At 49.4% G+C, this 22,214-nt stretch overlaps 1 protein-coding gene across 5 annotated transcripts in view; it reads left to right on the forward strand.

Annotated features, from left to right (window-relative positions):
• Positions 1-22,214, forward strand: part of DNMT3B (DNA methyltransferase 3 beta) — a 37,482-nt gene that overhangs the window by 9,624 nt on the left and 5,644 nt on the right. For 3 of the 5 annotated variants that reach the window (XM_074347128.1, XM_074347130.1, XM_074347132.1), the window contains exons 2-19: positions 4,735-4,906; positions 5,849-5,910; positions 7,582-7,689; positions 8,685-8,810; positions 9,436-9,648; positions 10,645-10,803; positions 12,574-12,681; positions 13,563-13,707; positions 15,271-15,396; positions 15,546-15,590; positions 16,753-16,832; positions 17,164-17,276; positions 17,815-17,998; positions 18,525-18,609; positions 19,541-19,686; positions 20,015-20,105; positions 20,431-20,579; positions 21,437-21,522. In XM_074347128.1, the coding sequence (XP_074203229.1) occupies positions 4,741-4,906; positions 5,849-5,910; positions 7,582-7,689; positions 8,685-8,810; positions 9,436-9,648; positions 10,645-10,803; positions 12,574-12,681; positions 13,563-13,707; positions 15,271-15,396; positions 15,546-15,590; positions 16,753-16,832; positions 17,164-17,276; positions 17,815-17,998; positions 18,525-18,609; positions 19,541-19,686; positions 20,015-20,105; positions 20,431-20,579; positions 21,437-21,522 (2,192 nt within the window). In that variant the 5' untranslated portion in view covers positions 4,735-4,740. The remainder of the gene's footprint in view (positions 1-4,734; positions 4,907-5,848; positions 5,911-7,581; positions 7,690-8,684; positions 8,811-9,435; positions 9,649-10,644; positions 10,804-12,573; positions 12,682-13,562; positions 13,708-15,270; positions 15,397-15,545; positions 15,591-16,752; positions 16,833-17,163; positions 17,277-17,814; positions 17,999-18,524; positions 18,610-19,540; positions 19,687-20,014; positions 20,106-20,430; positions 20,580-21,436; positions 21,523-22,214) is intronic. The other 2 variants (XM_074347129.1, XM_074347131.1) reach the window with 1 other exon arrangement.

Below are 22,214 nucleotides of genomic sequence, written 5' to 3' on the forward strand. Positions count from 1 at the left end.
TCAGCTGGTGTATCATGTCTCTTAGCCATGTAGCTCCCCTAGACCCTGGGAGGGATGATGCATTGTTCATAACTTTTATCATTATCTTTTTGGGCACAGCAGATTCAGACACGTGCCCAGGACTGCCTAGGCATGAGTCTTGGCACTGCCACTTTGCTGGGTGACTTAATTAATTCATCTGAGCCTGTTGAAAGCAGGTTGATGAAAGGACCTGCCTGAGGATGGGGTGGGGTTGAGATGGTTGTATTGCCATTAGCTTACAGTAGGGACCTGGGAACTGTTACAGCAGCGAAGTGGCAAGGCACAGTTCTAAAGCCAGTGTGTCAGCTCCTCTGGAAAAATCCCTTAGGAAGATGCCACCGGAATCTGGGGAGATAACCCTGCCAGTTTATCCTCCAGCGCTAGAGTGATCGCTCCAGATAAAGCAGCTGGCTTGTGCTGGGGGCCACGTTATCCAGGAAATGCCAGTTTTGACTCATTAGAAGCCAGATTCATGAGGGAGATTTGTACCATTACAAACCAATCCCTAGTGCTAATTTCCTCCTGTTGCCAAAAGCATGTAGTTAAGTTTGTGTGTTCTTATTTAATTTCCCTGGACTATTTGGTTACTTTTAAACAAATCCCGTGGATCAAGTATGAATTATATTGCTTAACCTATCTGCCTCAGTTTGCCCATCTGTAAAGCAGGGATAAGTATATACCACATTTAAGGATTAAATGAGTTAGTACAGGTAAAGCACGGAAGAATGACTGGCATATATTAGTAAACACTGAAAAAAATGATCCGGTGAGGATTTGTGTATCCACATGCGGAGGGCCAGATTATTCCTTTTTGGAGCAGAGGCCTAGGAGAGAAGACTTTCTGGCTTTTGAGCAGTGGTTTTTTTTCAAACTTTTTTTATTGAGTTATAGTCATTTTACAATGTTGTGTCAAATTCCAGTGTAGAGCATAATTTTTCAGTTACACATGAACATACATATATTCATTGTCACTTTTTTTTTGCTGTGAGCCATCACAAGATCTTGTATATATTTCCCTGTGCTATACAGTATAATCTTGTTTATCTATTCTACATATGCCTGTCAGTATCTACAAATTTTGAACTCCCAGTCTATCCCTTCTCATCCCTGCCCTTGGCAACCACAAGTTGTATTCTATGTCTATGAGTCTGTTTCTGTTTTGTATTTATTTATTTATTTAAAGTTTCCACATACGAGTGATCTCATATGGTATTTTTTTTTCTCTTTCTGGCTTACTTCACTTAGAATGACATTCTCCAGGAACATCCATGTTGCTGCAAATGGCGTTGTGTTGTCGGTTTTTATGGCTGAAGAGTATTCCATTGTATAAATATACCACCTCTTCTTTATCCAGTCCTCTGTTGATGGACATTTAGGCTGTTTCCATGTCTTGGCTATTGTAAAGAGTGCTGCTTTGAACATTGGGGTGCAGGTGTCATTTTGAAGTAGGGTTCCTTCTGGATATATGCCCAGGAGCGGGACTCCTGGGTCATATGGTAAGTCTATTCCTAGTCTTTTTAGGAGTCTCCATACTGTTTTCCACAGTGGCTGCACCAAACTGCATTCCCTCCAGCAGTGTAGGAGGGTTCCCTTTTCTCCACAGCCTCTCCAGCATTTGTCATTTGTGGAGTTTTGAATGATGGCCATTCTGACTGGTGTGAGGTGATACCTCATTGTAGTTTTGATTTCTCTGATAATTAGTGATATTGAGCATTTTTTCATGTGCCTATTGATCATTTGTATTTCTTCCTTGGAGAATTGCTTGTTTAGGTCTTCTGCCCATTTTTGGATTGGGTTGTTTTTTTTTTCTTATTAAGTCATATGAGCTGCTTATCTGTTCTGGAGATCAAGCCTTTGTTGGTTTCATTTGCAAAAGTTTTCTCCCATTCTGTAGGTTGTCATTTTGTTTTACTTACAGTTTCCATTGCTGTGCAGAAGCTTGTAAGTTTAATTAGGTCCCATTTGTTTATTCTTGCTTTTATTTCTATTGCTTGGGTAGATTGCCCTAGAAGAACATTTTTGAGATGTATGTCAGATAATGTTTTGCCTGTATTTTGAGCAATGGTTTTTGAAGTCTGAAGTTGAAGTTTTGAATAAGGCATGTGGTAGGGAGACTGGGAGGGCTTCCAGGAGGGAGGGAGCTGTAGCAGCGCACATCTGGAGGCTGGGTTTGTTTGGCCTGTGTGTATAATGTGGACAGGAGAGGAGCTGTGCTGGGCATCTTTCAATCATGCAGGTTCTGGGCACAAGTGTATGTGCGCGCGCGCGTGTGTGGTGGCAGTAAGGCAGCAAGTGTAGTTAATGTCATTGCAAATTCAGGGTAATGAAAGCCACAGGGAAGGAATGTGTAACTCACTGAATTATGCCACTGGAAGTAGGAGTATTTTACCTGCCCAGCTCACCCCAGGGCCTCCAGGTAGCTGGCAACGCAGCTGGCTGGTTTTCTTCCCTGCATCTTCCTCCAGTGCCTGCGGCTCTGGTTCTGGTCTGGCAGGAGATTTTTCCTGAATGTTGAAGTCTGGCTTTGGGAAGGAGCTCTGCTCACTTGTCCATCCCTCCGGCAGGCGGGTAGACAAGTTGGCACTGCGGAGGCCCTGGGGAAGCCTGTGGTGGTTAGTCCTAGTTAATCATTGGCTCAGGTTGTGGGCTCCAAATGGGTCTGTCTAGTAGGGAGACTCTTGGTTGACCCAGTGGGGGGCTGTCTGAGGGAACCCTGGGTCCCCAGTGAGAGGGAAGTCTCTTGATTTCAGCCTCTGACCATCTCCTGTCTAGAAGCCCAGTCTGCCCCTTCCTCCTCCCCAAGGCTCCCCGTGGACCCTCCTGGTATCTTGCACCCCATAGCCGAGCCTCCCACTTAGTTCACTGGTTTGGCCTGAGGTGAAATGCTGGAAATTAATTATTACTTTGAACTGTACTCCAGCAGTTTTCCTGAGATACTGGTCACTTGGACTCACAGGAACTGGCCAGGCAGCCTGTTCTCCTGAGTCAGGGTTTGGGAGTAAAGGGTCTGAGAAGCAGCTGATAGGTAGGGCAGGCACTCCTCTGTTTCCCTGGGGCTGGTGAGATTCCTTAACAGGTGTTGAGAGAACAGACTAGGAACTTCGAGCCTGCACACCCTGAGGTGGTTAAATGCCACATTGTGCGATGTATCAGTGTATATACATTTATAACCCTGAGAGTGCTTCTTTAACTTGCTTGTTAAACCCAGGGAGCCTGTGAAAATGTTGATCCTGACTTAGTCGGTGCCTGAGGTTCTGCGGTTCTAACCAGCTCCCGGGTGATTCCATGGTCCCTGGGCCATGTGGGGGCTAGCAGAGGTCTAGAGATCTAGTTGCCCCACACCCACACCTGGGGCGATGGCCTGGAGCAGAGGATGGAATTGAGAACCCACATATTGCAAATCCGCCTGGGGGCGCTGCAGGCCTCATCAGATTAAGCCCCACGGCGCCCCCTGGTGGGTGTGGCGCCAGCGTCACCACTGCTGCTTGCAACCCTGTAGCCTAGGTGATGGTTCTGGAAGGTACCCTGGGAGGCTCCTGCGGGTCATCTGGCACCATGTGGTGAATTGCCAAGATGAGGAATAGGGGCCACAGTGCTCAGTGTCCATGGGTAGCCATTTGCTGGGGAAGCTTTTCCCAAGCAGAGTTCCGGGACAGGAGGGTGTGGCACCAAGTACTTGTGGAGCTGTTTTTGGAAACTGAGAAACAGGAGTCTAGGGCCTCACTCTTCTTCTTAGATGTGGTTTTTAGACATTGAAGACCAAGTATGTGTCAGTTTCCTTTTCTATAAAATGGCCCCACAATCACATTAGGAGGAATAAACGAGAGAAAGGTACAGCTTCTTGAAGCCAACATGATGCAGGTAAGTGGGCCAGGTCCAAGATCGCACAGCCCTTCAAAGCATCCGTGAAGACCTGGCCTGAGCTGGTCTTCCACTGAATAGCCTAGTGACAATGCAGTTACCAGGATGGGCAGCAGTGGGGTGACAGAGGCCCAGGGGTAGGGTAAGGCTGGAGCAGATGGGGAGCATGCCCTGTGTTAACTGCCCTAGTCATTTGCTTGTGCCTCCTCCATCCCTTCCCTTCTTGGGAACTTGGGACTCTGAGCCCCAGCTGGTGAGGGAGGAGGAGAGTGAGCGACAGACTAGGAGACCAATGGGTCCCTGAGGTTGAGGTGGGGCGGGGCTTGTGCTGCCATGGAGAGGAGAGAAGCTGTTCTGTGGGGGAGGAGGGGGCGGGTGGGAAGAGGACCTGGAGATTGAGGGGAAGGGAGAGAGCAAACAAAGGGGTCAGGAGGGAAAATAATGCACTGGCTTCCTGAGGCCCTGAAGAGGCTGGGCAGGGAGAGGGGGCCAGGGGCAGAGGGGACCAAGGCTGGCGGGAGGAAGGCCGGGGCAGGCGGGCCCTAGATGGCATTGTTTGAAGTGGCCGGCTAATTGCACCGAGCAGCCTGAGCCTCACACCACGGCCCAGCCCCCTCCCCTATCCTGGGTGCTGGCTTCTGAGCCTTCGGGTCGCTTGGCCACATGGAACCAAGTCTCGAGCCTCCGAGTTTGGTGAGGGGGGCAGGTGATGGGGGGGTGGCCTGGGCAGGGTCCTTGGGCGGGAGTATCATCCTAAGAACATGGGGCCTCTCTTGGCCTGAGGACTTAGAGCGTGCTGTCCCCTCCTGCCCTTGCTTCCCTGCTACCCTACCCTTTCTGGTCCTCCTGCAGGAAACAATGAAGGGAGACACCAGACAACTCAACGGAGAGGACGACGCCAGCAGGAGGGAAGACTCCATCATCACCAATGGGGGCTGCAGCGACCAGTCTTCCGACTCCAAGGATGCTCCCTCACCTCCCATCCTGGAGGCTATCGGCACCCCGGAGATCAGAAGTGGCAGAGGTTGGCTGGGCCTGTAGGGAGGGGTGGGGCAGGCCCTGCAGACCTCAGCTGGGACAGGAGCCTCCTAGCCTCTTAGGAAGCTCAAGGCAGGTTGTGGGGAGAGAGTCTGGTCTCTGACACCCTCTGCCATGCCCCAGGGAGGGGAGAAGGATGTAGGCAGAGCCTCACCCACTGCCCACAGCCTCTGGTCTCCCTACTCTCCTCTCACCTCACTCTGGGAGTCTGAATGGTGACTGCAAGGTAACGACCCCTGTTCCTTTCCAGTCATGGGGGCAGTCACAATATAGACTGGGCTCTTTGGCCCTTCTGCAGTGGGACCCCTCTCCCCTCACAGCTGGGCCTGTGGTTAGGTGGGAAGAAATACACTCAGGTTGGGAAAGTCTAAGGCTGGCTTCCTTTCCCCCCTCCCCTCCCCTCCCCTCCCCTCTGCAGCTCCCAGATCAGATCACCTGGGATCCTCCCCACTGAGATTGAATGACTCAGCTGGTTCGGAAACCCCTATATTGTCCCATCCCGCTGTTAAGAACTCATTGAGCTGTGCTGTCCAATAGAACTTTCTAGAGGGTGAAAGTGTTTTATTTCTGCCTTGTTCACTGCAACAGCCATGAGCCATGTGTGAGCATTTGAAACGTATGTGGCTGCCATGGCAGGCACTGGATCGCTCACTTAAGTGGAGTTGGTGGCCACTGAATTGGGCAGCACAGTTCTGGAAGGAATCTGATGCCCTCATTCAGGAGTACCTTCAGTATTGTTTTGGGTCCTGTTTTTTGCGGGCCCTGTGTCCTGTTGCCTTACGAGGGGACTTACTGAGGGGACTGTGGGTCCTGGGGGGTTAGAAATTAAGCCCTGAGGATGCCAGTGGGTTTAGGGAGATTCCAGGCCCCAGGACAGCCCCCAGCAGCTGTCCCTTCCTCAAAGCAGACTCTGGTCCTTCCCCCACAGGCCGCAGGTCAAGCTCACGACTGTCCAAGAGGGAAGTCTCCAGCCTGCTAAGTTATACTCAGGTACATGCTCTATTCTCCCCTCTTCAGGGTTCAGGGTAATTCTCTAACTTTCATTGACCGGGGGACCTGAGGCTGACTTAAACTGTACCCAGCAGATACTTGAATGATGAATTTGAACACTCAGGAAAGGCCTCTAACAGTTTCACTTAGGATGGCATTTGTCGTTATATGCCAAGCTTTTGAAATTCTTTTTTTCTCAATATGGGCGATCAATTATATTGATACATTTCTACTGTAGCAAACTCTCCTTTTATTCTTGGAATGAGTCCATCTTGCTCACGGTGTGCTTGAATTTTATATACTTTAGCAGCTATTGATGAGTAAAATGGCTATATGATTTTATTTCTTGTACTAGGCCTGTGTTTGGTTTTTTTTTAGTTTTTTTGGGGGGGTAGGTAATTAGGTTTATTTATTTATTTTTAATGGAAGTACCTGGAATTAAACCCAGGACTCTGTGCATGCTAAGCATGCACTCTACCACTGAGCTATACCCTGCCCCCCAGTTTGGTTTTGATATCAGGGTTATGTGGCCATGGGGCCTCAAGGATTTTTTCACGTTGGAAAGATATTGTCTGACTTGTTTCAGGGGATTTTCAATAATCCCTGCAATATCTTTTAACACTTGTGACATCAAGGTTTCTACTTGATTTGTTTTTTTCCAAGTTACACTTTTTACATGTTTTTTTATTCCTGACATTATTTATGTCTTCTGTTTTTCTATGAATAATATTGAGTTTTGTCAATTTGGTTACTTTTCTCAAAGAACCAGTGTTTGGCATTGGGAACAAAATTATGGACAAAAGTCATGGATGAATGAAAACTCGCCTCATTCAGCTTCCTCTTCTGATGGAGGATGACCGGGGGTACCCAGATGGTGGGGAACAAGGGCTGTGTGGGAAATTGGGAGGGACAGTGTGCAGGCTCAGAGGCTCAGGACGGCTGTTGTAGTTCTGGTAGATAGTTATGTGTTACAGCAGTAGTCTTCTGCCTGAGCACTTCCTCTGTGCCTGGCCTTGGGTGAAGGGTGCATTGCTTGATTCTGACTATAACCCTGTTGTGCTGTAAGGGAGATACTGTTCTAATATGAAGGCCTCGGGCTGTAGTTGGCAAATGAAAGTTCAAGTTCTTAACCTCGGGCCACTCACCACTGCTGTTTGTGTGTGTGTGTGTGTGTGTGTGTGTGTGTGTGTGTGTGTATGTGCTCAGTTTTTCTTGAATGTGTGGCATGGGACATGCCCTCAAGACATGACTTGCTTGACATGGGATTGGTCCCATTTCTTCTCCAGCATTGTATCATGAAGCATCTTCCTTAAGCCTGTAATTTCATGCAGATGCTATTAATTGTGGAAATTGACCAGGTCTCTCTGCTGGGCAGAGCAAACTAGCCTAACCGTGGTGTGGACACGGAAGGCTTCACAATGCATGTTGCAGTTACACCATTTCTTTGGTTTTCTGATTCCAGTGGGGTTTTCTGTTTCAATCACTCATGATCCCACGGTGAGCCATTGTAAAAATCTTTTTTTTGGGAACAAAGTGAGGTAGTTAATCTTTTTAGGTGACTTGGACCAATAGTATGATTATTTTCAATATGATTGACTCTTCATTTTAAACTATTTTGGTTATATGACCTTTTAATGCCATCCTGAACTTAATAATGCTTCATTTATAAAGGATCTGACGGGCGATGGAGATGGCGAAGGGGAAGACGGAGATGGCTCCGACACTCCAGTGATGCCAAAACTCTTCCGTGAAACCAGGACTCGGGCTGAAAGCCCAGCTGTAAGTCCCCACCCCGAGCCAAGGCGCTTGCAACCGCGCATAGGTCTGCGTTAGAAAACCCTGTCTTGCATCTCCTTGGGAACTTGAAGACCGAGATGAACAAACGTTTTGAAAATGAAAAATGATAGCAAAGCTCATGAACATTTTGTAGGTTTTTTCACGTGGCAGTTTATACTTTTTAATAAAAATTTATAAGCCATATTTTATTCTTCCAAACAAAATCTATAGAAAAATTACAATTTAAGGCATAAATGCAATCCCTAGCACAGAGTGGGTACACAATTGACATTGGGGTTTTTTGTTTGTTTTTTTTTATGTTTACTTTTAACACTCTTAGACCTATCCAAGGGTGATAGAGTTTGCAGGTGGATGACTTGACTGCCAGTTGCCCTTGGGAGTCACTTCCTTAGGTGGATTCTGTGACTAAAAACTCTGGAAATGGGAAGGCAATTAAGGCTTATGGTCAGCCAGCATGTGATGTGTCTCATTCCCTTTTACAGATGAGAGAAGATGCCAATAACTTGCCCAGGGTTAAACATTAACGCTTGTGCAGGCTTTGAACACAGGTCTGCAACACCCAAGTTCCTGCCAGTTTCAGGAGGAAGCCTAAGGGTTTCTCATCCATCTTGATAACCAAGACCTTCCTGAAGAATGCAACAAATGTTCTAATGCTTTCTGGGAAAAAAAAATTGGTTTAGAGTAAACTTGGATTGTCTTTTCAGTTTGCAGGGGCCAGTTTCAGTTGTGAGAGGCAGAGTGGAATCTGTTGTGGATTGTCAGGCAGCCCTGCTGGCCACCCTACCTGCCCCTGTTTCCCACTAACTAGGGGAGTCTCTGGGTGGGAAGTTGCCAGTCCCGAGTCCCCTCCTACGCAACTGCCTCGTTCACCTCTGTTGGTGGGAGACGGCCTCTCAAGGCCAGTCCTCTTGGCCCCCTGCCCGAGACCCTGTGCCTCCACTCACCAAAGGCTTCGTGCCTGTCCTTTCTTGCTCCAGGTCCGAACCCGAAATCACAACAGTACCTCCAGCCGGGAGAGGCACAGGCCCTCCCCGCGTTCCACCCGAGGCCGGCAGGGCCGCAATCACGTGGACGAATCCCCCGTGGAGTTCTCAGCTACCAGGGTTGGTTCCTCGGACGCTCAGACCCCTGTCCCCAGTCTCTAACTGGGGGCTCTGCCTCTCACCACGCCCCTGAAGATGGCTGGTGTTTAACTTGCTTCCCGTCTCCACGCTCATCTCCCTTTCAGGGTCTTGCCTTTTCCTTTCTCTGCTGGCTGCTGGGTAGGCCCTTCATAAGCCTGTTGACTTCTCTCCTGGCCTGGTCCCTGGATGCAACTGTGTTGGGAAGGCACAAGGATTCCCTGTTGACTGGGTTCTTACTCTTCCTCTGACTCAAACCACTGGTTCCAAAATTGTCTTGTCTCGTTAGTTTCTTCACTGATTCTCTTGACAACCATAGGGGTCCAGCAACTGCCCATTCCTGTGCAAGGTTGTGCACCAAGAAGCACTTTAGGAAACCAGTGGCCCTCTCTGCCTCTCATCACAATCATGTCTTTGTCCTTGATTCTTTGTTCTCATGGAAGTTGCTTTCTCTCACCACTTCAGAGATTCTTGTTCCTGGAAAACCATCCTTGGTGGCCTCTGTTCCACTCTTTCTGCTTGTGTGGGGAGCAATTGGGGGTACCACTGATCTCTGGTCATGCCTCTGATTTACTGTGGCCCAAGCTATGTATCCTTTTGTCCACAGTCCCTGAGGCGGCGGACAGCATCCTCGGCAGGCACACCGTGGCCGTCCCCTGCCAGCCCCTACCTCACCATTGACCTCACAGAAGACGATGTGGTTCCCCAGAGCAGCAGCACCCCCTACGCCCACCTGGCCCAGGACAGCCAGCAGGAGAGCGTGGAGTCCCCGCCACTGGTGGATGCAGAGGGTAGAGATGCAGACAGCACGGAGTATCAGGTACCACTAGGAGGGGCTGAATATGGGGAAAAGAAGACAGTTACCCAGAGGTGACTATTAGTCTGATTTTTGTTACTTTCATCTTAATATTTGAATTCACTCTTCAAGTACATTTTCCTTATGCAACATAGTACTTCCTGTATCCTGCTTGTCTCCCAGGCATAACTCAAGCACCAGATTTTTATTGACTTTATTTCTGAACATTACATTTTTATACCTAGAAATATATATCTTGGGTTATATACATAATTCATAATTTCTCTTCATCATGTTATATTTACAAGTGTTGATTGGCTTCCCTTATTAGGAATTGCAGTTGCCTCACTTTCAAGTCTATAATCCACTGTATTGCACGATCCGTTTAGTGTTCTTTATAATTAACCAGTTGAGCTTGTTGGTTTCACTCCGGCGTGGCTACTTATGTATGTGCATATGTAGGTACATGTATCGTATAGAAATCTTTTTTTCCGTGTACATGACTTCAGAGTAGATCTCATAGGTACATTTTAATAACTTGCATGATTCCATGGGCATCTCACCTTTTATGGCAAGTTTTAATATATGCAAATGGATGAATTTTTTTGGCAGTTTAATGGCTTTGTAATATCTGATTTGATGACCTGTGATGGGAATATCCAGGTTTTTTACTCTGATCTTGCTTCCTATGAATTTTCAGTTGATCTCTTTCCTGAATACTACGTTAAATGTTACAGGGTAAATGTTGTAGAGGTAATGTAAAAAAAACAAAACTCCATGTTCTTATCAAACAACCAAGCCTGCCCATCTTCTGTCCTTTATTTTCAAGCTATCCTCACTAGTTTTCAACCAGGAAATGTTGGAGGGGTAGGGAATTTCCTGAGGAACTCTGCCGGCCTTGCAGGAAGCCCTGCGTTGGACTCAGAGGCAATTGCCATGGGGTCACTGGGATGGGTAGGGTTTCTGCTTGGCCCAGCTGGACTGTCTCACTGGGATTCTTTCATGTGCTTTTTCTTGCAGGATGGGAAAGAGTTTGGAATAGGGGATCTTGTGTGGGGAAAGATCAAGGGCTTCTCCTGGTGGCCTGCCATGGTGGTGTCCTGGAAGGCCACCTCCAAGCGCCAGGCGATGTCCGGCATGCGATGGGTTCAGTGGTTTGGCGATGGCAAGTTCTCCGAGGTGAGTCCAGGGCAAGGCAAGCCTCTGTGGCTCTCAGACCCATGGTGTTTTCCTTCCCTTCCTTTTACAGTTGCCTTTTAAGATAACGGCCTGCTTTCTGCAGATGGATGAGGCTGCATGACTCTGCGTGTCCATAAGGACAAAAACATACATCCCTTCTCACCGGCTCACAAAGATACATAGGGTCTTGTGAGGCCCAGAGCTTGGGACCCATGGCCACGTGGGCTCTGTTGGTTTATTTCTCGGGGTCAGAGTCACCAGTATGGGCAGCTGGGCAGATATCCTCAAAGATGTTGAGTGGAGGAGCCTGGAAGAGACAGGAAGGGTGGTCTCTGCCTCAGCTTTAGCCCTGGGGGTTGGGCCATCCCTGGCTGGGCCTGGAGATGGATCCAGGGTCACCTGGATGGTAAAGTCCTTTTGAGTGGTGAGTCCAGGGTTTCCTGATTTTTGATATTAGCCATTTAAAGCTCATCTTTCTTGATGAGAGTCTGCCAGATAAGAGTTGTTTTGTGGATCCTTCTTATACCTTTCTAAGGCACCCTCTTAGATCTCCAGGTTTTGATTAGAATGGGGCAAACAATACTTTGCGATAATCTTTTCCAAATGTCAGTCCAACCCTCAGTATGTCCTGAGGTTAGGTGAGGAACAGCCGAGCGAGTGGGCTGGGTGGAGGCAGATGCGGGCATGAAGGACCAGGTGGCATAACTGTGGGATTCAGGCTCAAGTTGAGGTTCTAGTTTTCCCCTTCCTCAGGGGCCATTTGCCGTAAACACATTGAAATTCCCAAAGGGCAAGAATAGTATGAGTCTCCCCTGGTGGGGAGAGTCTGCATGCGGATGCCCTCTTTGGCCAGCAGAGGGAGCAGCAGGACAAATGTCCTGGGCCTGTGCTTCCCCTGAAGCATCCAGTTGCAGGGAAGTGGGCGACTTCTGTGAAATGAAAGAACTTGGATTGTTTGTAATTGCTCTGGCCCAGTGAGACACATGCTTTGCAAGACTGCATCCGATGCTAATAAGATGAAGTGTGGGGCTGTTACTTTAGTTAGTCTATGGGATGGGATTACAGTAAGTGGCCTAGGGCTTAGGACACATGCTGCATTGAAGCAGTTTGGCATTGGGGTAGCACCCACATTTCAATGTACAACTGTGTTGAATCCTAGTTCCTTCTCACTAGTGGGGGCAACACCCCCGTGGGAGGTCAGATTAGAGATCAATAGAGGCCAGCACGAGCAGAAGAAGCACTAGCTGGGGAGAACGAAATAATAGCACGTGTCTGTCGGCTCTGATGAAACCTGAATGCCTGGTTTCATCTCATCACTGGCAGCCAGATTAGTTCATGCACGGCCTGGGGACGAGGGGCTTGAGACATGGCGACATGGCGAATATGGGTCGTTAGCCCCAGGGGAAGGCACGAATCAACAAATCACAGCCACTGAAAAAGTGCTTACTCTGTGTCAGACATGGTTCTCTACACGCATACATTGAAGTAGCTCAAATAATAAAAGGCTAAAGAAATAGTATGTAGTAATCACAGCTACTTGCCGTGCTCACGAAGGAGGGAGGAACATGAGCAAAAAAAAAGTTGGAGCATCCATGGTGAATTTCAAGACTGAGCCACACCAGGGACCATGTGGAACATTTTGCTCTTACACAAAGAGCAAACTTTCTGTTTCCATCTGTGAACCTGATCCCCAGGAAGAGCACCATGAGAGACACAGGGAACCGCGGACGCAGGCTGTAGATGGCTGTTGACGATGGCTTTCTCTTCTAGATACCAGCAGATAAGTTGGTGGCGCTGGGGTTGTTCAGCCATCACTTTAACCTGGCGACCTTCAATAAGCTGGTCTCTTACAGGAAGGCCATGTACTACGCTCTGGAGGTAACAGGGTGGTGGGTGGCTAGGGAGGGCGTGGCCCCATGAATCGGGGTAAAGCAAGAAACATACAGGAAGTCAGCTCAGGCCACAAGGCAACCAGGGGGAGGAGGTTAAAAGGCAGTGGCCTGATGGGCCGTGCTGGGGAGGGTAGGAAGGGATCTGAAACTGCCCCATGCCTTCCCAGGACTACCCCAGCTTCCTGCTGGTGCCTGTCTGCTGGTGTCTGTCCATACTGTCTGCTGAGTGAGGAAGGAGAAGCACTGGGGAGTAGGAGCCAATATTCTTTTAAGGGAGCAAGCTTTTCTAGAGCTGCTGGTTCAAGGCCAAGACTGGGCAGCAGCTGCGGCCAGCTGCTTCCTCCCTGGTCTGTGGGTTCCCTCAGGCTCTGCTCCTTCTTCTACCTTGGCTTGAGATTGAAAAGATTAGTGAGCATTTCTGAGACAAGACTTGTGCTTAATTAGAACATGTCAATCCTAGTGCTTCTGAAATAGGACTTAATGTTCAACACCTCCCCATCTTCATGAGGGAAAGAAAAAGAAACCTGGAGCCTTCTCAGAGGCGGTAAGACAGTGCTGGTGATGCTTCTCCCATATCTCAGAGTGGCAGTGCTGCTTCTGATCCGCTGCCCTCGAGGGAGTTGACCACAGGGAAGAAATTGAACTTGGTGCCTGTGAGGAGAGAATTAACTCTCCCCCATGGCCTCTTGCCCATGTCCCCTGCATAGGCCCCTTCTCGCCATCACATACCACAGCTCAGGACAGCTGTCTGGCTATGAAAGGGCCCAGTGTGAAGGGGAATGCAGGCCCCAGCTGGGGGAATCCCTGGGTGGGGCCTAGCGAGCCCCCTCCTCTCCTGTTCATCAGATTCTGTCTCTGTCTCGGCAGAAAGCCAGGATACGGGCTGGCAAGACCTTCCCCAGCAGCCCTGGAGACAAATTGGAGGACCAGCTGAAGCCCATGTTGGAGTGGGCTCATGGGGGCTTTAAGCCCACTGGGATCGAGGGCCTCAAACCCAACAACAAGCGACCAGGTGGGACTGAGACTCCCTGTGGCAGCAGCCCTGCCACTGCTGGTGGGGGCACCCTTGGGAGATGCAGTTACACCCACTACCCCTCACCCCAGCCCGGCTTTCCAGCAACCAATCAGCTTTGGCTGGAATCTACACTAGCACCCATTATTAAAAGGAAAAATAAACTCTGCTTTTTGAAGAAAACTTGGAAAGTATTAAAAAAAACCCTGAAAACCCATAAGCAACCTCCTTTCAGAGAGTGACATCACCCATCCTAAGATTTTGACTGATTATCTTATTTCCTGCATTATAAGATACCTGTGGTTTCACATTGTCATGCTCCAGGAATCCAGGATGCCTGAAATCCAGGATTTGTCTTACAATCTGTATATTTAATGCAGTGTTTTCTGTTTTGTTTTGTTTTGTTTTGTTTCCCCCCCAAAAAAAAGTGGTTAATAAGTCGAAGGTTCGTCGTGCAGGCAGTGGGAACTTAGAATCAAGGAAGCACGGTATTCCCTCCCCATCTTTTGACTATGCACTATTTTCTCTGTACTTTCAATTTCTTTGTATATACAGTGGTCACTGGAAAAGAATCAAATCTGTTAAAAAGTCGAGCTGAACTCTCACCCACCCCTTCACTCCAACCTTCACAACTGCCCTCCAGGTTAATATTGCTGGGTGTGCACGTCCTTTGAGCTTTCTGTTCACTAGTTGGTTTCTTCCTTTTCCTGTTTCTTCATATTAATAGTATAAACATTGTCAAATGTCATTTTGTCACTAAAGTTTCCTTATGATTTTTAATGGCTGCATAATTTTCTCTCCTAGGGGCAGAGTTAAATTTAACCATGTCCCTTATAGACTATACTGTATAGAGTGAATAAAAATATAAATGGCATTTATAGAAATATATAGTAGCCACATAATTTAAATTTATTCTAGTAGCCACATTAAAAAGCTTAAAGAAACAGGTGAAATTAATATCGACCATAAACTTAATCTATTTCCAACATTTTAGCATTTCCAACTGTTGGTATAAAAAAATTAAGATTTTACATGGTCTTTAGTACTGTTTTCAAGATCTTGTTTTATGTGTGTTGTAACATCTCAATTTGGATGATAAATTTTCGTTACAAATGCTTGGTCTCTGTTTTCACAATGGCCAACTTGTTCTAAATGAACTGATTAATTGGATCAATTTTTAAATTTACATTGATATTAAACGTAAAACGCAGTTCCTCAGTCACACAAGTGGCATTGCTGGTTCTCAGCTACCTGTGGCTATCAGCTTATTGGGGATGGTGGACAGTGTCAGGGTTTCAGCTGTAGACTGAGCTGTGTCTAATCCTCTGTGCTGAGGCTAGAGGATGTATTTTGCACCCATAGCTAAGACCCTACACATACGTAACATGTGAGGAGTTTTGAATTACATCCTTATCCAAGTTGCCCACAGAGGGGCTGTGTGACACCCAGTGTGGACTCAAGTCACAGCCCAGATGCAGCTGGTACCCAGGCCTAGCAAGCATGGTCCAGTCCTTCCTGCACCCCACTCCCTCCCAGCCTCGGCTGCCTTCTCACCTTTCACAGAGAACAAGACTCGAAGACGCACAGCGGATGACTCAGCCACCTCTGACTACTGTCCCCCACCCAAGCGCCTCAAGACAAACTGTTATAACAATGGCAAAGACCGAGGAGAGGAGGACCAGAGTCGAGGTGATTGTGGGGCCGGGAGGCTGGGGGCCATTCTACCCATCATTAGGTAGTAGTGGGCACAAAGTGAGGACCCTCAGCAAGGGAGTGTGACTTAGATGATCAGTGAGAGTCTCCTCGACCTCATCTCACGCCGTCTCTTTTCTCAACAGAGCAAATGGCTTCAGATGTTACGAACAACAAGAGCAGTCTGGAAGGTACTCCCTTGCCATCCTCCCTTCCTGGGTAGTGCTCCCAGCTTCTGCTTCAGTCCCGCTTTTCTGCCCTGCAGAGCTCAACCCAGAACTCTGCCTTGACCTCAGGTTGATGTGTGAACATCCCACTTAAATGCTACATTTTATAGAATGAGCTGCCTGATTTTCACTGACACAGATTCTGCCCCTAAAAGAAGTGAGCAGCAGTGGGGGTGCTTGGGCTGGGAGAGCCCCAAATCTGAAACCATGATCTGCGGCCTCTTGGCCCTCCCGAACAAGCACTGGAACTGGCTTTGTGGTGAAAGCCGGGCATAAGTGACTGTCACTCTCCCAAGCCAACTCTGGGTTGTTTGCCGTGACTGGGAGTCACCACTGGGATTGAAACTGCCCAGTATGTGTCTAATGGGACCCAGAATGTGTGAGAAAGACCATCACTTCCTCAGCCTGATGTCCTTTTGTCAACAAAGTGATTACTCAATGCGGGGTAGGAAAACAACCCAGGAGCCAGGTTGGGAGCAGACCCTGACCATCCTTTGGGAACTTTGACCCATAATCCTTCCATCCCTCGAGACGCCTCCTTCACCCATCTGTCTGCTTCCTAGTCTGGGGTGCTTTTTCAGGCCTTGCCTACCTGATCCGTGATGTGGATCAGTTAGACCTGCTGATGTGAAGGGAGGCAGGAGAGCCTAATAGTAAAAGGACCCGGGCTCTGAAATTACAGCCATGGCTGGTTGTGGGCAAGTCTTACCATGGGACAACATGCAAGCTGGCATCACCAAATACCCCCAAAGTCTCAGTCTTTAAAGAGTCTCAAAAATGTTCATACCAGGCCTTCAGGCCTGTCCCATTGCTCAGGAAGCTCCTTGTTCTGTTCTTCCCACCCTCCACCATCCCCCCCCCCCGCCCCCTGCCTCCCCTCCCCAGTCTTCCTTCTGGGCCATGTCTTAGCCCGTCTTATGGGACCTTCTGCTTGGGGCTGTCATGCTAGCCTCTTGCCATCTCTGGAACAGGGATGGCAACTTTGAAGCACAGTCAAAGGAACAAAGCATGAGAATCTTTGGTGTATTCCTAGCGTGGAGCAAATGTTTAAGAAGGAAGAGCCCCAAGGCTTCAACAGCTGGTGTTGGCTGTACTTGCCACAGGCAGCATCCTGTCTTTCTTACAGATAGCTGTTTGTCCTGTGGTAGGAAAAACCCCGTGTCCTTCCACCCTCTCTTTGAGGGTGGGCTCTGCCAGACGTGCCGGGTAAGTCCAGGTCCCACCCGGGACTTTCCTGCCCCTTCCCTCCTCCGCGACTTCCCTGCTCTTCCCCTGAGAAAAGCACCCATGTGTGGGCATTAGGGAGGGTCTCATGGGGGCTGACCGCCCCACCCTCCACTCTGAGGGGCTCTGCGGGGCTGCAGCAGGGAGGCCGTCCCTGGGGGCACCCAAACCCTCGCCAGTTGTCCCTGCGACAGGCACCAAGCCAGCAGTGACCTGCTCTGTGGCCGCGTCCTGGGGCCTCTGCCAGCCAGCGAGCACGCGGGGCCTGGCGTCCCGGGTCGCAATCTCACAGGTGTCTGTCTCTGGCTGCCAGGACCGCTTCCTCGAGCTGTTTTACATGTACGACGATGATGGCTACCAGTCGTACTGCACCGTGTGCTGCGAGGGCCGGGAGCTGCTCCTCTGCAGCAACACGAGTTGCTGCCGGTGAGTGCGGCCCCGCCAAAGCCAGCCGTGGCCTGACAGGGTCCCGGGCACGGGGACGGAGCCTCACTGACCTGGGCCAGGGCTGAGTCTGTATTCTGCAGGGGCCCTGTCCTTGAAGTTCCTGGGACGTTGGGGCAGGCTTAATGAAGAAAGGCAGGGAAGGGGGAGGGTATAGCTCAAGTGGCAGAGCGCATGCCTAGCAAGCACAAGGTCCTGGGTTCAATCCCCAGAACTGCCTCTAAGAATAAATAAATAAACCTAATTACCTGACCCTCCAAAAAGACCAACTACGAAGAAAGCCAGGGAGCTGGGTGGGAAGTCTCCCTGAAGATCAGCCAATTCTGGGGGGCTGAGCTTGGTCGTTCATAGCCATTTGACTGAGGGTGTCCGGGCATCCCAGGAAGAGCTTGGTGTTCCCCAAACCCAGGGCCTTCCAGCCCGTGGAAAAGGGCAACTGGGGGCTGGAGAAGGTATCAGGAAGGGCAGGTGGGTGGGAGAGCTGCCTGATGCATCCTTTCTCCCTGGTCGCCCGGCGCAGGTGCTTCTGCGTGGAGTGCCTGGAGGTGCTGGTGGGCACGGGCACGGCCGCCAACGCTAAGCTGCAGGAGCCCTGGAGCTGCTACATGTGCCTCCCGCAGCGCTGCCACGGCGTCCTGCGGCGCCGCAAGGACTGGAGCGTGCGCCTGCAGGCCTTCTTCACCAGCGACCCCGGGCTTGAATATGTAAGCCCCGGGCGCCGTGCCGGGCTTGGGGGGCCCTGCAAGTCTGCCATGAGTTCATGGAGACCAAGTTTCGTTAGACAAAGGAGCGTCTGGCAGCCTCGGACTTGAGAGCTGGCTAATTGGCGCGCCCTGTGTGCAGTTCCCAGGCGGCCCCAGTGTTCTTTCCTCCCCCTCTCCTTGGCCACTCATTATATGGATTTACAAGGGCCTGCTGAAGAAATAGAACTGATCCAGCCTTAGTCTTAGAACTGAAGAGGGAAGGGAAGCCTGTGACTCTCAAATCTTAGTGGGAGAGGCTTTTCCTGGGCTGCACTCAGCAGTTCATGGAGGGAAACCTGTCCTTTTGTGGGTGATTTTGCACCTGTGTCAAAGCCTCACCTGTGTTCCATGTCTAAAGGTAGAAGGGCCACTCTGTGCCAAAGCTCCCCGGGGCATCCCAGCTAAGAAATGGGGCTCCTGTCTCTTCCCCGAGCTTGAGTCTCCCTCCTGCACCTTAAGCTCCTTGACCTCCTTCTTTAACCTGCAGGAAGTGCCCAAGTTATACCCTGCGATTCCCGCAAACCGAAGGCGACCCATTCGAGTCTTGTCCTTGTTTGATGGAATTGCAACAGGTGAGTTTGGGGTTCACCCAGGGATGCCCACCTGGTCCGGGCATCTGTTGTCAGTGTCAGGAGAGACCTCTGGGATTGATTACCTGTTGGTCACTGGCTCCTTGTTTGTCTCCTCAGACCTCTCCACCATTTTACCATACTTGACGCGTGTATATCTTAGCTGTTGCATTTTATTTTTTATGTGCAGGAATCTTCGCAAATTATTTTCTGTTCCATAAACATAGATACACTGGAGATGAATCAGGCAACTTCTCCTTGTACTGTCTCCAGTCTTGGTTCCTTCCCATTCCACCAGGTTTCCTGTGTATGGAATAAGCAAAGCCAACAAGCGTGTTTGCCCCTGGGGCTTTGTCTGATTTAACTCATTTGTCAGAACTGCCCTGTGATGTATCATTGGGAACATCTCCCTTTCAACAGAGCAGGAAGCAGTGAAAGCAAATTGCTGTGCACTTAGCATCCTTTGTGTGCTTACCAGTGTCCACCTGCCTAAAACTCAGTTTTTAGTGACTCCCATGTCACCAGTGGTTTGTTTTCCCGGCCTTTTTGGGTCCTAAAGACCTCCTCGTGCTGGCACAGATAACCCACAGTGGGACTGAGCTTGGCCCACTGCTGCCAGATTGGAGGGTTTTCTTTTACTAAAGATGGTTTTGTTCCTGTGTCTGACTATGCTTGGGAGGTAGATGCAGGGCATTGTCTCTGCACCTGTCAGTTTTAATCGGTGCTGCCAGTGGGCTGTTATACATACACGAAACTCACAGAGAGCCTGGGGAGCCCAGTGTGCAGTTGCCATCGTCAGGGGCTCACTTGAGGACCGCCATGGCCTTGCTGTGTCTGGTCCGAGTTCTGGAGATGGCTTAGAATCTCTGGAAGAAGAGATGACCCTGGGCAGGACAACCTTGTTTTGTTTTCTTTCCCCTACGACCCCCAACAGGGTACTTGGTCCTCAAAGAATTGGGCATCAAAGTGGAGAAATATGTCGCCTCTGAAGTGTGTGAAGAGTCCATCGCTGTCGGAACTGTTAAGCACGAGGGCAATATCAAATACGTGAATGATGTCCGGAACATCACAAAGAAGAACGTACGGGCAGCACCCCTTCCTCCATCCCTGAGCCCCGCTCATCCTCACAGCCCTGCTGTTGCCCTCCCCACGCCTAGGGTTGTGACAGAAGAGGAGCTTCAAGCTGTAGTGTTACACTGACAACTTGGAAATCATTCAGAATGATTTAGATCTTAGGAATCCTGAGCACTGGGTTTTCTTGGGTCAGAAGTGGAGCTGAGGGACTTAAATGACTAAGCAAGACCTAGAAGTAGGTTTTCTTCTAGCTGGTTACCTGGATCTCAGGCTGTTCACCTTTCCATCCTCACTCCCATCCCTCCCCTAAGAGTGACTGTTTTGACTCTCACAGATTGAAGAATGGGGCCCCTTTGACTTGGTGATTGGTGGAAGCCCCTGCAATGATCTCTCCAATGTGAATCCCGCTAGGAAAGGCCTGTATGGTGAGCATCCCTTCTTCCTGGTGGCCCAAGAGACCCTATGTCACCTGAGTGCTGGTCCAGGAGGAATGGCCTGAGAAAGCTGTTTGCTTCTGGCCAACCTTACCTGTGGGCTCTGTTCAGGCCTTATTGTGAATCTTCAGTCCTCAGAGATATACTCATAAATACTGCACTGCTGATGCCTGCGTCCTTAGTCATCCCAGAGCATGCAGGGAGAGGGCACTGCAGGGTGTCAGCCTTAGCTGATCATGGGGAAGCCATTGGTCTCTATGGAGGAGCTGGTTGAAGGGTTTGAATCTGGTTCTGCCATCTTCTTTTGTGGGCCCAGAGGGCACAGGCCGGCTGTTCTTTGAGTTCTACCACCTGCTGAATTACACCCGCCCCAAGGAGGGTGAAGACCGGCCTTTCTTCTGGATGTTTGAGAATGTGGTAGCCATGAAGGTTGGCGACAAGAGGGACATCTCTCGGTTCCTGGAGGTGAGGGGTCCTGGGGTCTTGATTGTTAAGATAACGTGAGCAGGAAGATCCTGCTGGTAGCTGGGGGTTGTTGGGTATTTCTAGTGCTGGGAATGATGTGGGTTCCCCTTGGAATACACGGCTATATCTAAGAGGAATGGAGTCAAGTGGGTTGGTTCTCTTTAGTACATGGGAAATAATTGATCTCTAACCTCATCCCGCACCCACTGAAGTCAGATGATGAAACCATCGTCTACTTTTGGAGGCCTCATGAGATTTGACTAAACTTTTTTTTTTTTTTACTCTAGAGAGTTTTTTCTCATCCTTGTTCTGAAAACTTTTGCTTTAGGGACCACAGGCAAGTTTAATTATCCACTGCTTAATATGCATCAAGCACTGTGTAGTAAATACTTTTTACACACTTAAACTCATTTCTTCCAAAACTTGAGAGCTTAAATTCTGGGTAGAGAGGTTATAAAACTGACTGGTCAGTGTTCTCATGTGTGAACCTGGCGGATGGGTGGCGTAAGTCCTGTTTTGCCAACACTGCATTCCCACCACCAGGACCTCAATTCGCCAGATTTCAATTTTGAACTTTGACCACCTGTACATTACACAGTGTGGAATCATCTGGCATGCCCAGGGTATACCTTCTCAGAATCTGGAGGTCCAGTCTGGTCTCTTTCCCCACCATGAATATGGGAGTACTGGCTCTGTCCTCCAGTTAGATTCTTGATGGGAATTGGTCTGTCCCCTGGGACCATGCCTCCTCCACAGCCAGGGGCTAGCCATGTCATCTGCCCAGGTCAAGCCCTCCTCTGGCTGCCACCTGAATTCTGATGTGGGCTCCCAGCAGCTGCCCTTCTCTCTCCCTGCAGTGTAATCCAGTGATGATTGATGCCATCAAGGTGTCTGCTGCTCACAGAGCCCGCTACTTCTGGGGCAACCTACCTGGGATGAACAGGTAACAAGGGGCTCCAAGTGGGACAGGTAACAGGCAAGTTAAACTAATGGTGTGAGCCCTAACCGTCAACTCTTGTGAGACAGAGACACGTTGGAACCTTCTAGAAAGAGCTGGCTCTACTGAGAAAAAGCCCCTCCCTGGGCTTCAGACCAACCCCTGGTGTTATGTTTGAAGCCTCTTAAGCTGTACAACTACCTGGGAATCTCAGGCCAGGATTCCTCAGTCCATGTTGACTTGTTCCTGCTCTGCCCACCAACCTGGCTCTTAAAAGTGCCATGTGCTGGAGCAGACTGTCTTCCCAGCCAGGGATGCTGACGCTTCTGCACCCCACCTCTCCTCCTGGATGCCGTCCCACTGGGTAACGGGCACCATCTCCTTGCCCCTGAGATGAGGTGATCCCTGGACCAGGCCTGTGGCAAGAGCTGAGATACAATCAGTAGCCCAAAGCCCATCTCCCTTGGATATTCTTAACCAAGATCTTTCCCCAACTTTTCACCAGTCCTTTCATGATGAAAGTCACCAAGCAAGTTGCTTTGGCTGAGGATTAATTATCTCCTATGTGGATTCAGGCAGAACAACCTGCTAATTAAGAAACAAAATGTGATGGTAATGTGACTTGCAAATGAGTTAGCTTGAAAAAATTCTCCTTTAAAAGGAAATATCGGAAGCATAATAACGTTCAGGCATTTAGC

Source organism: Camelus bactrianus, chromosome 19 (genome assembly GCF_048773025.1).
Source record: "Camelus bactrianus isolate YW-2024 breed Bactrian camel chromosome 19, ASM4877302v1, whole genome shotgun sequence".
Lineage (NCBI taxonomy): Eukaryota > Metazoa > Chordata > Mammalia > Artiodactyla > Camelidae > Camelus > Camelus bactrianus.